Source organism: Dromiciops gliroides, chromosome 5 (genome assembly GCF_019393635.1).
Source record: "Dromiciops gliroides isolate mDroGli1 chromosome 5, mDroGli1.pri, whole genome shotgun sequence".
NCBI lineage: Eukaryota > Metazoa > Chordata > Mammalia > Microbiotheria > Microbiotheriidae > Dromiciops > Dromiciops gliroides.
This window is the reverse complement of record NC_057865.1, coordinates 23,512,054-23,528,579: the sequence shown is the minus strand read 5'-3', so window position 1 is coordinate 23,528,579 and position 16,526 is coordinate 23,512,054. Positions and strand designations below refer to the sequence as shown.

The window sequence follows — 16,526 nt, the reverse complement described above, 5'->3', positions numbered from 1 at the left end:
TCTAGCTCTAATTTGTATGATCTTGAACCTTTCAGTGTAGCCTAAGGGCTAAGGAATGGTGTCAACATTAGGAATCAGCAGGAGTAGACTGAGAGCTAGAAAGTAAGCAGTAGCTAGAATATATATATATATATATATACCATTTCCCACATATTCCATTATTTACATTATATTTAGCTTTACATTAATTATCTCATTTGATCCTCACAATAGTCCTCTGAGGTAGGTACTATTATTCGCCCTATTTTACAGACAAGAAAACTGAGACAAACAGAAGTTAAATGACTTGTCCAGGATCACACACCTAGTGAATACTTGAGACTGGATTTGAATTCAGTTCTTTCTGGTTCCAATGTCATCAGTACTTATGATGATATGGCTTTTTTAAGCTTGTAAAGTGGAATGGGGTCCACTAAACCATCCATAAGGATATCTGTGACAGCAAAATGACTTTGTTTCAAAATTTAAGGGTAGGGTTGTTGTTTTTTTTTTTTTTGTGCTTTTATTTAGATAGTTAAATATTTCCCAATTACATTATTTGGTGGGGCAATGAGGGTTAAGTGACTTGCCCAGCTAGTAAGTGTCAAATGTCTGAGGCTGGATTTGAACTCAAGGTCTTCCTGAATCCACTGTGCCACCTAGCTGCCCCCCCCTTTACACTTTTCTTTCTTTCTTTCTTTCTTTCTTTCTTTCTTTCTTTCTTTCTTTCTTTCTCTCTTTCTCTCTATCTCTCTTTCTCTCTCTCTCTCTCTCTCTCTCTCTCTCTCTCTCTCTCTCTCTCTCTCTCTTTCTTTTGGTGAGGCAATTGGGGTTAAGTGACTTGCCCATGGTCACACAGCTAGTAACTGTCAAGGATCTGAGGTCAAATTTGAACTCAGGTCCCCTGACTCCAGGGCTGGTGCTCTATCCACTGCACCACCTAGCTGCCCCATCCCAATTACATTTTAATCAGGTTCAGGCTGCCTGAGGAGTGTATGACCTCAAGCTGTGTGTTTGACATCTCTGCCTCAGGCCATTTTATCACAAGTCCTGCCCATATCCCTACTTCCTCACATCTTGGGCAGAAAATTCAGATATCCCCCTAACTCAGCTAATCTCCTTATATTCTGCCAGTGAGCTGAGCGAAAGAGTGTAGAGGGCTCCTATACTAGACAAATTAAAGAAGATATTTCCTGAAATAACTACAGAGAGTTTCTTGTGCAAACATTTACCAGGCATTCTTCCAGTAGAGTATAAGCTTCTTGAGGTCAGGGACAGTTTCATTTTTGTCTTAGTGTTTCTGGTGTCTAGGACTATGCATGATACAGAGCAAGCAACTTTTTAAACATTTATTATTTTGAAACGAATGGGGTAGATCAGTCTAGTCCTTAATTTGTTTTGTGTTATGTACCCCCTTGGTTGTCTGTGGAAGCTTGTGGACCCCTCAATGGAATTCAATGGAAGCTTGTGGACCCCTCTCAGAATAATGCTTCTAAATGCTTAAAATAAAATGCAATTTTTATTTCAAAGGGATTATGAATGACAAAGGGAGCCAATCATTGAAATACAGCTCTCAAAGTATTCTTTAAAAGCTCATGAATCTCAAGTCTAACACCCCGGAGTTACATGAACTGTCCTTCAGAAAGAATACACTCAGAAAAAGTCCCGCGATGTTAAGTATTATTAAACTTTTCCAGTGGAAAGGAATGTGGCTCTTAAATCATAAGGTCAAGATGCTAGTATCCAAATTAAGCTAGGTCTAAATTCAGTAACATTGAAACATTATCGCCAAGGCATCTGCGTAATCCCTATTATAACCTATCAGGAAGAAAGGAGACACAGCTGGTCAAGTAGTTAGTTAAGGAGCCTGGCGCAGTGCCCAGGGAAACTGACAGCTCGTGACATGATGCGGCTAATGCCCACTGAAGCCGCCAAGCGCTCACCGTGTGGAATATGCCTTATCCGTGAGATGCTGGCTGGGTGAGGCAATTCTGCTTCCTGAAGAAACAATGTCACTTTCACTTAGAAATGAGCCCAGGAAAATCCTCGCTATCAAAAATGTGGATCTCTCTATTCTGTATCCTGGGAGCAGCCTACTTCACCTTGGGCCAAGAGGCTGCCGGGAAATTACTTTTAACTACCATCAGGCAGCAGTTTCAATTGATTAAAGATGCCTTCACCCAGAGGAATAACTGATAGATACACTGGGAAGGAAGAAAAGATGGCCCCAGAATGAAGAAGTGTCTATAGCTTACTTGGGGAGGGAGGTGGACTATGAACCTTCTGAGCAGGTTAAAAATAAAAGAATACTGGAAGGAAAAACTCTCCGATACACCTTCCAAGACTTTGTAATTTAATGTCACTGTGAAGAGAAACTCCTAAAAGGGAGTTTGTGCCCTTTCATTTGGCACCAGGCAGGCACCAGCAGTGGGAACGTGGTATGCCTTTGGCCCATGTTAGGGATGAGGTGTCAGATGTTAGCTACGTGAAAGGTTAAGGCAGGTAGCTGGCTATAATTTCATTTGGAAAAGGAGAAATTCTTCTTCAAGAATTGATGCATGGGGGGAGCTAGGTGTGTGACCCTGGGAAAGTCACTTAACCCTCATTACCCAGCAAAAAATAAATAAATAAAAGCTCAGACATTAAAGGGGGGGGCAGCTATGTTGGGCAGTGGATAAAGCACCAGCTCAGGAGGACCTGAGTTCAAATCTGGCCTCGGACACTTGACACTTACTAGCTGTGTGTCCCTGGGCAAGTCACTTATCCCCTATCGCTCCTCAAAAAAAAAAAAAAAAAGAATTGATGCATAGGTCACTGAAACGTGCAGGAGCTGGACTGGGTGGGTGACAGGGTGAGGAAGGGGCAAAAGGGGAAGAATCCTGAACAAGGAATCAGAAAACCTGGCCGCTAATCCTAGCCCTTCTTCTAGGTGGTCATGTCCAGGGCAAGTCCACAAGGCACACTTTGCTCATCTGTAAAATGGGATTGTTAATTCCTGCCTCTTCTGCTTCATAGAACTATTGTGCAGATAGAATGGGACCATCTGCAGACTTTTGGGGACCCTCTGCATAGAACTTTGAGATTGACAAAACACTTTCAATATATTATCTCATTCAATTCTGACAACAACCATGTAAGGGAGGTACTATTATTATCCCCATTTTGCTGCGACAGAAAAAGAGCCCGGGAGAGGGGAAGTAGATTGCCCAGTGTCACACAGCTAGTAAACATCTGTTAAAATTTGAACTCAGATCTTCCAGACTCCAAATATAGCACTCTATCCACCACAACACACTATGTAAGTACAAAGTAGGTTGCTAATATGCATTTTTAGAGGGGGCTTCTTTACCAGAAAATCCCCACCCCAATGAAATCACAGGTGTGGAGCATCTATTAATCTCCACCTATCTCTGTGTGTCTCCATGTTTAGCAGCACACCTATGTGCATATACATACTTACATATTTAGCATCAGACAGAAAATCTGAATATATATTGACTGAAGGAAATAAAAGCAACTTGAGATAGAGGTGAACTTTAAAACAAGTATTATCATGATATATTTGTCTCCGAGGAGCTGAGGCTCTAACCATTCAATCAAAAGTATTCAAGAGAAAAAAGCAGGTTCATAGAAATTAGCACTGAAAAATGCTCCCTCATTTTGCATATAAGGAACTGAGGACCAGATAGAGGAAATGACTTGTCCAGGACCACACAGGTAGTAGAGCTCGCACTGACTCCAGATCTAGTGCTCATGCCACCCCACTCCAGCTAGCCTCAGCTATATTTGAATCCCCTGGGGCAGGGTGGGAAGGAGGATATGGGCCATAATTGTAAGTTTCTAGGATATTTTTACTGTAGGCCAAAATATGGCATCAACACATCATTTCTGACCAGTAATCAGTATTGGATACAGAGATATGTTCAGAATCCCTCCCAAATCATCAGAAGCATACACTCTAAATGTTGTTCCCATAGGGACACAGCCAGATATGAAGCTTTATTTCACATTTTAAAACTCCCATGTGAGTGATGTTCCAGAAATGATAAGTTCAAATACATAAGGAAAATGGTCTCCCGGAAACTCATAAAATACTCCTTTCCACAATCTGTTCTCATTGAAAACTTTTATGACCGCTGACTGGGACATCTCATTGGATGTCCCTCCTGTCAAGATGGGTCATATTTAAAGCTTCAAAATAAGTTAATAACTGATCAGACACTGAATTTTAATTTATATTGGGTCTAGTCATTAAAATCCTTGGAAACTGTATCATAACAGATGGAAACTAGGGCAATATGGTGTAATAATAACTGTTATATTAGTTATATATTATTGTTAGAGCTAGCATTTATATTGTACTTTAAGGTTTACAAAACACTTTATAAATGTTATCTCATTTTACCTTCATCATAGCCCTGAGAATTATTATATCATTTTATAGATGAGAAAACTGAGGCATAGTGAAGCCAAATGAATTGCCCAGGGTCACACAGCTAGTAAGTATCTAAGGTTGGATTTGAACTCAGGTGTTCCTGACTTTAAGGCCAAAAAATATATCCATTGTGTCATATAACTACTTACTAATTAATTCTGCTCTGGAAAACATGTTCCTGTGCTAGGAATGAACACCCTTACGGAAAATTCATTTAGGACTTTGTTTCCACCTGTTTCATGCTGGGTGTTGAAGCCCCTGCCTTAAGGGCTTGTCTAGACTACTAAAGATGACTGATTCATCGAGTCTTGCTTGCTTCAGACCTGAGTTATATCCTTGGACTTGGCTTGAAAAGTAGGCAGATTTGGCACAGAATGAAAGCCAAGGTGATGGAAGGGGGAAAGAGACACAGTGATAGGGACAGAGTGACATAGGGAAAGAGGGAGGAAGAGACAGAGAGACACACACAAAGAAACAGAGATGGAGACAGAGAAAGAGACATAAAGATAGATACACAGAAACAGACACAGAGAGAGAGAGAGAGAAAGAGAGAGATATAGAGAGAAAGGGAGGAGGGAAGGCAGTAGGAGAGAGGAGGGAGAAAAGAAACAGAAAGAGAGGGAGAAGATAGAGAGACATAGACAGAGAGAAGAGACAGAGAGGGGTAGAGACATAAAGAGAAAGGGAGGGAAGGAAAGAGAGGAAAAGATAGAAAGAAAGAGAGACAGAAAAAGAGGGAGAGAGAGAGAGGGAGAAAGGGGGTAGGAGAGAGAGAAAGAGACAGAAACAGAGACAGAAAGAGAGAGACATAGAGACAAATGGAGAGAGGGAAGTCAGTAGGAGAGAGGAGGGAGAGAGGAGAGAAAAGAGAGACAGAGAGAAAGAGAGGGAGAAAAGAGATAGACATAGAAAAAGAGAGACAGAGACACAGAGAAAGAGACAGAGAGAGGTAGAAAGAGACACAAAGAGAAAGAGAGGAAGGAAAAGAGAGGAAAGAAGAGAAAAGGAGAGAGACAGAGACACACAGAAAAAGAGAGAGACAGAGAGAGATGGGACAGGGCAGGGAGAGAGAAAGAGAGAGAGAACAAGAGAGAAAGAAGATGAGAGAGAGACAGAGAGAGACAGAGACAGAGACAGAGAGACAGAAAGCTGGCAGCAGCAGTAGAAAGGCAGTGGCAAGTCAAAGTGACCAGGACTTTTAGACCCAGCCTCCTAGAGCTCACTGGATCATAGCTTTAGAGCCAGAAGGAACCTTAGAGGTCACTGAGTTCAACTATCTAATTTTACAGATGGAGAAACTGAGGCACGGAGTGGTTAAATGACTTGACATTTACTATCTGTGTGAGGCAGGATTTAAGCTCAGGTCTTCCAAACTCTAGACCCAACACTCTGCCCCTTATGCCCAAGGGCTGCCGGGAGGCCTCTCTGCTCATCATCTGCTTACAATCTGTGCCAACATCACTCAGACAAATGTGCACGTGTACATACCTAGCTAAAGCAAGAGCCCGGTTCACTCTTTCTTCCAGGCCCAGCGTCCCCAAGGCCTTCCAGGTCATCCAGAACTTGAACGCATCTGGCCGACGGCTGCACTGGATCGACTTGTCTCCTGTGTCATAGCTGACATCATAGAACTTATCTTGTTGGAACAGGTAAGACGCCTTTGCAGAGTAGCATCTTTTAAGAAGGTCCTGGGAGGAAAGAGAAAAGAAAAGGAATAATGGACCTGCCTAGGGTGAACTCTTTTGAGAATCATTATTGTTCATTGTCAACAAACAAGCAAATGGTGGGACATTCGAGTGCTTTGGGTTGGACTTATATATCACTGAATGAATGGCCAAGTGCATGGCAGTGAATCCTCAGATAACCAGCTGACAGTGCGGACGCTGGTAGCAGGACTCCAGTGCTGCCATTTCAAAAGAACTGAAGGGAACTGAGGTGGTCAATGTACCAGAAGGATTTCAATGGGCACTAGACCTGATGACTTTTAATTTGTCATCCAAGTCTGTGATTTTATTGGCATAAGAAGCTTTCTGTAAGAGAACTTCCTTTATCAGTTCAGTTTTATGACCGATGTGCAACTCATTGTCTTAGAGAGTTCTGTTGGACACTGAAGGTCAAGGTGATTTGTCCCTGGTCATACAAACAGTATGTGGAAGAGCCAGGGCTTGATAATCCCAGCACCAACTCTCTATCTTCTCGTACATACTTTATAGTTGGTCAGTGGCAAAGGATAGGGTTCAATATTTTCTTCCCAACCTCACAACTAAAGGATCAGGAATGTTGTTCAGTTGTTTCAGTCATGTCTGATTCTGTGACCCCATTTGGGGTTTTCTTTTGCAAAGATACTGGAGTAGTTTGTCATTTCCTTCTCTAGCTCATTTTACAGGTGAGGAAACTGAGACAAAGGGGGTGAAGTGACTTGCTTAGGGTGACACAGCTACTAAGCGTCAGAAGCCAGATTTGAACTCAGGAAGATGGGTCTTCCTGCCTCCAGGCCTGACACTCTATCCACTGTGCCACCTAGCTGCCTAATCAGGAATGACATTCACACGAAAACAAATGCGCAACAAAACAAACCACCTACACATGCCTGTCATATTGAGAGAAAAAGTCTGATGATGAAACAGAAAATGTAAACCAACTGTCAATGACTTCTCAAGCTTCATAATTTCCCTTCACTAACTTTTTATACATTTCATCATCTAATTTTTATTTTTATATTCTCTTAATTCAGAAGGAGAGGGGACCTTATGTCATTTTTCTCTCCTTTTTCTCTCTCAAACCTCTCAAATATAGAGTCAACACTCCATTTCCCCACTGCCCTCTAACTTCTTAACTCTTTTTTAAATATGAAGATTTTCTTAGCTATTCTACTGAAGCCACTCTCTCAAAGGTCACTGTGACATTCTTACCACCAATCCAACAGCTTTTTCTGTCTCCTCTCTCCTTGACCTCTAACCAACATCTGATACTTTTGACAAGTTCCTTCTTCTTAATGCTTTCTTGTAACAGACACTATATTCACTTGAGGCACTCAGTCAAACCATTCTATTTTGAAGATGAGGAAACTGAGTCTTGGAGAAGTGGAATGACTCCCACAGCTAGTGAGAGATGGAGCTAGGATTTGAAACGAGGGCTTTGAACTCCAAATTGTTTTTATCACTTTACCATGCTGTCTCTCTTAAACAGGGTCCATCAAATCTTCCACATTCTGGCCTGAACCTATCTATTCCTCCTATTTACAAACTCATTTGTTACTCATTGCTCACTGAATATACTATGAAATATTGCTTCTACGCCTTTGGTCATGCCAATAATGCCCTTCTCCCCCTTGCCTTTTAAGACCCAACTCAAGTCCTACCTCTCTATGATGCCTCCCCTACTGGTCTATACTATAGCGATTTCTATGTCTTTTCAATTCTTTTTTGGGGGGTAGGGTAACGAGGGTTAAGTGACTTGCCCAGGGTCACACAGCTAGTAAGTGTCAAGTGTCTGAGGCTAGATTTGAACTCAGGTCCTCCTGAATCCAGAGCCAGTACTTTATCCACTGCGCCACCTAGCTGCCCCTATCTTTTCAATTCTTAAGGCATTCACTGTCCATATCACTAATCTGGTACATGTCACCTGCTAATGATGCTCCATCTCCTGCCCTAGCTTTCCTGCCTGTCCACCAGCCAAGATCTTCACTCAGGTGTCCTGGTGGGAAGCAGGTACTTCAGGGTGCCCTCTGCTCCACCATCTCTAACCTCCTGACAATGCAGGGACTCTGAGGTCAACATCTGGCCCAGAGACAAAAGGACCCTACTAGATGCCTAGCCACTATGCACTCTATACCCCCAGGCATTGTTATCTGATATGCCAATGCACTTTAAAAATAGTTTAAATTTTTTTATTATTTATTTTAAACATTCTTTTCTTTTTAAATTTTGAGTTTCAAATTCTCTCCCCCTCAGCTCTTCCTCCATCCACTGAGAAGGCAAGCATTTTATCAATTACACATGTGAAATCATGCAAACCAAATTTCTGTTTGTTGCATTTCCCCCCAAAAGCAAGACAAAATAAAGAAAGTGAGAAAATTATACTTAATTACCATCCAGACTTCATCAGTTCTCTCTCTGGAGGTGGATAGCATTTTTCATCACAAGTCCTTTGGAATTGTCATGGATCATTAAATCTATCAGAGTAGCCAGTTCTTTCCTAGTTGATCATCATTACAACATGCCTGTTACTGTGTCCCATGTCAATGCCCTTTAAGGGTTCTTAGGCCTTGCCATCTGCCCTATAGCTGCATGCTTAGAACCACTGGGACCTCGCATCTGCCTTGTAACTGAACTATTATACATTTTTGTCTCTCCCGTGGAGACTGTGAACTTCTTAAGAAGAGGGGCTGTCTTCCTTTCCATTTGTATACTCAATGCCTGGAACATAGCTTTTGATGTTGTTGTTGTTTGTCCTTCATTTTTGAAGAGGACCATGGCATCGGGGGGATGTCATAACTTTCAGTGAATTGGATTTAAGTGAGAGAGGGCTCTGCAAGGTCACCAACCTCACTAAGTCCATAGTAAATGCCTTTCATTCGTTTGTTCAATGTATTAGTATTATCTTTTCATGTCTCCCCTCGTAAGTAGACAGTAAAGTCCTGGAGGGGCAAGGGCTGCATCTTCTCCTAAACAGCCCAGTACTGACCATAACAGAGCAGCAGCAAATGAATATCTACTGTTGATGCTAATGATGAGGACATTTTTTGCACTCACACCACCCCTCACGCTCCAATGACATTTAGTCCATATGGAATAATCACAGCCCAGAAGTTTTGCATTTTGTTCATCTCCTAAAATGGAATATTTCAAATGCACAGTGTTTTTAGCAAGCTATAGAGTCACTCAAAGATTCCTAAGGTCTTTCCAAACGACATTCTTGGAAAAGGGGAAAATATAGTTGCGGAAGAAGCAGAATTACTTTATTTCAGTCACTGGTGCTACTTGGCTATGAGTCATGAAATGTCACTGTCTCTGAAGAGTTGAACATGTGGGTCACCCAAAGGGCAATGGTGGCCACAGAGATCACACAGCATATCACCCGCTACCAACAAAGAATGGTGCAGGAGAGAAGCAGCATCTAAAACGTATCACTGGAGAGATTTATTGTCAGCAAAGAATGTGGGTTTGACTGTGTGATGAGAGGGAGGGATGAGCAATGGATGGGCTATGGGCTATCCTTCTTGGGCTGCTCCCAGGAATAAGGGAGCACTGACCTGCTTCTTCTCGTCCTTGGTTAGATCTCATCTGTAATAGGGCGTCTAGTTCCAGGAGATACATTTTAGGAAACAGGGATAAGCTAAAGTGTCCAGGGGAGGGAGACCAGGGTAAGGAGAGGCTTCAAGACCATGTCATACAAGGATTGGGTCAAAGAATTGGGGAGGATTAGCCTGAAAAAGAGAAAGTTCAGGGAATGGGGGTGGGGTGTATATGTCAGCTCTCTTCAAGTACTGAAAAAACTGCCATGATACTAGGGACAGTAGAGGAACTGGACATGTGTTTTTCATTGATATAGGGAACTCCCAGGTGAGGAAACTCCTTCTACCAATGCAGGTTAATACTCTTTCTTGTTGCCTAGGACTTTGGTGTCAAAGCCATGTAGAAATAGATCCCTGAGGTTGCATATGAACTCAAAAATATGAGTTAACATTATCTATGTTCTATTGTGTTTTTTATTTATTTTGTTAAATATTTCCCAATCATACATACATAGACACACACACACACACACGCACACACACACACACACACACACATATATATATATATATATATATATATATATATATATATATATATATATATGAGGCAATTGGGGTTAAGTGACTTGCCCAGGGTCACACAGCTAGTAAGTGTCAAGTGTCCCAATTATATTTTAGTCTGGTTTTGCCAGCAACAGGTGCTGCCACCTCTGGCCTGGAGTACTGGGAGGTTAAGGGTGTGAATCATTGTCTATACTCTCCAGGTCATTAACTTGAATTCTTCAGAGATTGTGACATTCCATGACTCATAAAGTACCAAATTCATACACCCAGTATGGGGTCAAAAGGGGAATTTGAATGTGGAAGAGAGATTAAAAATTGTTTTTTGGCCCCAGGAAGAAGAACCAATAGCAATGGGTAGAAGGTATAAAGGGGGAAATTTTAGGTTTAAAGTCAAGGATGATCACCAAAGTCCCTTTTAACTCTGAAATTGCATGATCCATTAATATCTATGAAATGTCAAGAAATATAGAGGAACTTGCCTGCCACATTATGTCTTCCCACCCCACTCCCTGCCCCAACCTTCCCACACACATGTTGAATAGATCCCTTGTGGAGAATTTAGAGGAAGACTGGCAAACAATCCACAAGACAAGAAGGCATGGCTAGGCCAATGCATCACAGAAGAGCATGTATGCCCCCCGGATTAGATCACAGATTTATCAGAGTATTCTGTTAGCTTTAAAACAATCCAAAACCAATCCTGAATGGGATGGAGGGAGGTGACAGTCATTTAAAATAGTGCCTACCATGTGTCAGGCACTGTTTATCATCTCATTGAATCCTCACAACAACCCTGGGAGATAGGTTCTATGGTTATCTCCATTTTACAAATAAGGAAACTGAGGCAGACAGATTTAAGTGACTTTGCCCAGGGTCACATAGCTAGTAAGTGTCTGAGGCTGAATGTTAACACAGGTTTTCCAGACTCCCGTCCCATCCCCTACCTACTAAAACCCCCTAGCTTCCTCTAGGAATTGAAAAAAAAAGTATTTTCTTTTTATAAACAAAAGATGATTATTGATTTTTATTCTTCAACCACAGTCATTTCCCTGTATCCCCACCCTAAGACACTGAACTCTTCTTGGTAACAAAGAAAATATTTAAGAAAGACCAATTGATAGAATCATGTGAGCACAACTCAGCTTCCTCGTCTGCATCGCCCACTCTTCTATTGATCACATCACTTCTCTGGGACCCAAATGGTCCATGATGATGCAGGCTGTCTGTTCTACAGACCTTTCCTTCTCTCTCCAGATCTTGACATTTTTCAAAGCCAGAAGGCAAACTGATGAGAAATTCTCCATGAACAAAAGCTAAGACCTGCCCAATACATTCCCTGCAGCCTACAGAAAAACAATATAAATCTCATATTTATAGAGTAAAACTTAGAAAGCACAGAAGAATGCAGCATCTGCCCATCCTTGAAGGATCTTCCCTTTGTACAATGCCAGAAAGATTCAGAACTCATGGAGAATATAGACTTTCATTGAAAAAAACTCTGTCCTTTTCAAATTAAAAATTTTGTCCTTTAAAATACCCCCCTACGGGGCAGCTAAGTGGTGCAGTGGATAAAGCACTGGCCCTGGATTCAGGAGTACCTGAGTTCAAATCTGACCTCAGACACTTGACACTTACTAGCTTGTGTGACTTTGGGCAAGTTATTTAACACGCATTGCCCCACCAAAAAAAAATACTCTCTAGACTCCTGGTTTCCAACACATCAATAACACACACACAGATGTACAAACACACACACACACACACAGATGTACATGCACAGATGAACACACACACACTTACATACACACAGGTCAGGAAATTCAATTACTGTTCTCATAGCTACCTTAAACTTGGCTAGGTATTAAGGTATTAAAAGTTCACATCACATATAGTAAAGAGAATATAACCTTCCCTCCTCTCCATGTGTATCCTCGTTATTGATATATTTTTCCTTCATCAAAACTGAAAAATCAAAACAATTCCCCCAGCAATTGCTCCTTGGTCCTGTTGCAGACAAGTACTCAGGGCTTTTGCCACAAATCCCCTTCACTGAAGACAAATCTCAGCTGGGTAGGCAAATGAAAAAGAAGGACAGAGCTAATAAAACATGCTCCAGGCTAAATAACGGGCTGTGGGCTGTGACCCTGCTAATTTCTTATTGGTGAACATTCTCCATGCCTCGTGAAGGTTTCATAAAAAACAACTGGAGGGTTGGGATTTGTTCTTCAGAAAACAAATGATGAGCTTGCTCATCCCTCCCCACTCAACTCCCTCCCACCCAAAGTTCCTGCTGTGCAGTTTATTTCACATTCTGGTATTAAAATGAATGAGGCAGTCTCACTTCTAAGATGTCCTTCAGCAGAGAGGGAAAGATCATATTTCCAAGGAAAATATTGTTTTGCAATAATTACAGCAGCATGAACAAGTTTAGGGGTATTATTTTCTAATAGTTTAATGAAACATCTTTATACCATCCAGTAGAGACAGAATACAGAGATTGGGAACCTGGTAAAAACTGTCACTTGAGGCTAAAAATGAAACGGAAACATTAACACATGATGAAGTTAATTAAGTATCATCTCACAAAACAAGAAAGGAAAACACTCAGGGACTGAGTGACTTGGTCTGCTTGACAAATGTAGGGGGGTAAATGTAAATCTTTGTCTTATGTTCCAATGTCAGTATCTCTTAAGCAGCTTGTAGAAATCAAAATGGTGGCTGGAAAGACATTAGACTTGGGGCATAGGGCATGGGGTCAAAAGACTAAGGATCAATCTGTATAACCATGATTATATATAGTGACTAGGACTTATTGGTCCTAGTCAAGATAATAGAATTATAGAATTTTATCTTTCTTTGGGATCTCAAAGATTACCTAGTCTAATTTTTACCAGAAATGTGAAGATTTCTATAAGAAATGGGCACCTGGCCATTTCTCAGAGGGTGAATCAGGGTTCATTGGGAAAGGCTGAATTTAGACCACTGATGCTTTGTTTTTTTGGCTAAGTCAACTAACATCTCTGGGCCTCAGTATCCTCATCTGAAAAAATGAGACTAGAAAGCCCCCAGGGCCATACTCTAATATGACACTCTCAGGTTCACAAATTATTTCCACACATTATCCCATTTGATCATTACAAAGAACTGGTGAGGGAGGAGGCACTAAAATATTATCATCATCTGAATTTTATAGATGAAGGAAACAGGGGCTCAGAGAGATTCAGGAACTTTTTCAAAGTCACACAGCTATTCAGGGGTCAGGTAGGTTTTGAAAACAGTTTAGGAGTCTATCCTCCATGCCATATTCCTCTTTGTTTCCCAGGATGATAGATTTAGATCAGAAAAGATCCTTAGAGAATATCTAATCCACCACCCTCATTTTACAGATGAGTAAACTGAGGCCCAAAGAGGTTATGTGGCTTTCCCAAGGTCACACATGTAAAATAGCAGAACTGGGACTTAAACCCAGGTCCTCTGACTCCAAATACAGACCATTCCACCAGACCATTTTTTCCTTTCTAGCTTCCCTGCAGTCACTCCACTTCTACTTATCATTAAGGAGCCCTGAATGATGGTCATCATTTAACCTTGATCTGTGTGCATCTATAGTAATAGAGCTAATAGGATGGTCATATTTATGGGTGGGGGTGATGAGGTGATGCAGTGGATAGGGTACCAAGCCTCGAATCAAGAAGATTCACCTTCCTAAGTTCAAATCTGGCCTCAGACACATACTAGCAATATGACCCTGGGCAAGTCACTTAACCCTGTTTAACTCAGTTTCCTTATATCCAAAATGAACAGAAGGAAATGGGAAACCACTCCAGTATCTCTGCCAAGAAAACCCCAAAAGATATCCAGAAGAGCAAGGCATAACTAAAGAACAACTGAGCATTCAGGGGTGTATTGGTAAGTGTTTAACAACCAGCTCTTCCCGCCCCCCCCACAAGTTCACACAGAACAATTTTAACATTTTCTCCATCACTTTCTTAAGTCTAGATAATGAACAAAACAATAAACTAAGCCTTGATTCATAGCTTTTGTCGATTTCCAAGGGTGAAAATGCTCCCACTGAAAATTTAACAACCAGCTCTTATAAGCCAATAAAAAGAGACTTCAGCACTCTACTGGTTACACTCCAGCTCCTCATCCATATGCCATCAAAGTGTTCATGGACATCTCATAGCAGTATTCGGATTACTGGCCTCTATTATGCTCTATCTTGAGAGTACCTTAGTGTCTGATGCATATATCAAATTTGTGGAAGACAGAAAGCTGAAGGGGATCGCTGACATGTTGGGTGAGAGGGTCCAGATCGAGAGAAAATTCTAGAGGGTAGAATGTTGATCCAAATTCAGTCAAATGAAACTGAATGAGCATAAATGTAACATCTTAAACTTGGGTCCAAAAAAATCAACTTTAGAACTCTAAGAAGCAGGTAACATGACTAGATACCAGTTGATTCAGTAATCAGAGCTATCCAAAAATGGAATGAACTGCTTCAAGAGGAAATTCTCCGCCCCCCCCACCCCCCAGACATACACACTAGAGTTTTTTCAAACAAGGGCTGGATGACTTATTGTTGGGTACTTTGTAGATTGGATTCTCTTTCAGTTTCAAGTCAGCCTAGATGACCTCAGATGTCTCTTAAAACTCTGAGATTCTTTGATTTATTAACCCGCTTAAAAAACAAACAAACAAGGTGCGTTAGCGGTACCAAACCTGGAGCTTTACTATAAAGCGGCAGTCATCAAAGCTCTCTGGTACTGGCTAAGAAATAGAGTGGAGGATCAATGGAATAGGCTAGGCACAGGAAATGCAGTCGTAAATGACACTAGTAATGTAGTGTTTGATAAACCCAAAGACCCCAGCTTCTGGGATAGGAATTCAGTATTTGACAAAAACTGCTGGGAAAACTGGAGGATAGTTTGGCAGAAGTTAGGCATAGACCAACATCTTACACCTTATACTAAAATAATGTCAAAATGGATACACGATTTAGACATAAGAGGTGATACCATAGGTAAATTAGGAGAGAAAGGAATAGTCTACCTTTCAGATCTTTGGAAAGGAAAACAGTTTATGACCAAACAAGAGATAGAGTATATTATAAAATGCAAAATGGATGATTTTGATTACATTAAATTAAAAAATTTTCGTACAAACAGAAGCAATGCATCCAAAATTAGAAGGGGAGGCAGAAAGCTGGGAAACAATTTTTATGGCCAGTACTTCTGATAAAGGCCTCATCTCTAAAATATATAGGGAACTAAATCAAATTTATAAGAATCCAAGTCATTCCCCAATTGAGAAATGGTCAAAGGATATGAAGAGGCAGTTTTCTGATGAAGAAACCAAAGCTATCTATTCCCATATGAAAAATGTTCTAAATCTCTAATGATTAGAGAGATGCAAATTAAAAAACTCTGAGGTACCACCTGACACCTATCAGATTGGCTAAAATGACAAAAAAGGAAAATAATAAATGTTGGAGAAGCTGTGGAAAAATTGGAACACTAATGCATTGTTGGTGGAGCTGTGAACTGATCCAACCATTCTGGAGAGCAATTTGGAATTATGCCCAAAGGGCTACAAAGCTGTGCATACCCTTTGACCCAGCAATACCACTTTTAGGTCTTTTTCCCAAAGAGATCATGAAAAGGGGAGAGGGACCCACATGTACAAAAATATTTATAGCTGCCCTGTACGTGGTGGCAAGGAATTGGAAGTTGAGGGGATGCCCATCAATTGGGGAATGGCTGAATAAGTTGTGGTATATGAATGTAATGGAATACTATTGTGCTGTAAGAAAGGATGAGTAGGAAGAGTTCAGAGAAACCTGGAGGGTCTTGCGTGGGCTGATGATGAGTGAGATGAGAAGAACCAGAAGAACATTGTACACAGTGTCATCAACATTGAGTGTTGATCTACTGTGATGGACTATATTCTTCTCACCAATGCAATGGTACAGAAGAGTTCCAGGGAACTCATGATAGAAGAGGATCTCCAAATCCAGGGGGAAAAAAAAGAACTGTGGAGTATAGATGCTGAATGAACCATACTATTTCTTTTGTTTTTGGTGCTGTTGTTTTTCTATTTTGAGGTTTTTCCTCATTGCTCTGATTTTTCTCTTATAACATGACTAATGCAGAAATATTTTTAATGTTATTATGTGTATATGTATGTATGTATATACATATATATATATACATATACATATATAACCTATATCAGATTACCTGCTGTCTAGGGGAGGGGGGAGGGAGGGAGAAAAATCTGAAATTGGAAAGCTTGTATAAACAAAAGTTG

The 16,526-nt window shown here is 40.9% G+C and overlaps 1 protein-coding gene across 1 annotated transcript in view; it reads right to left on the bottom strand.

Moving 5' to 3' along the window:
- Positions 1 to 16,526, bottom strand: part of GADL1 (glutamate decarboxylase like 1) — a 202,503-nt gene that overhangs the window by 93,075 nt on the left and 92,902 nt on the right. Inside the window, exon 12 of the mRNA XM_043967190.1 lies at positions 5,903 to 6,102. Coding sequence (XP_043823125.1) covers positions 5,903 to 6,102 — 200 coding nt within the window. The remainder of the gene's footprint in view (positions 1 to 5,902; positions 6,103 to 16,526) is intronic.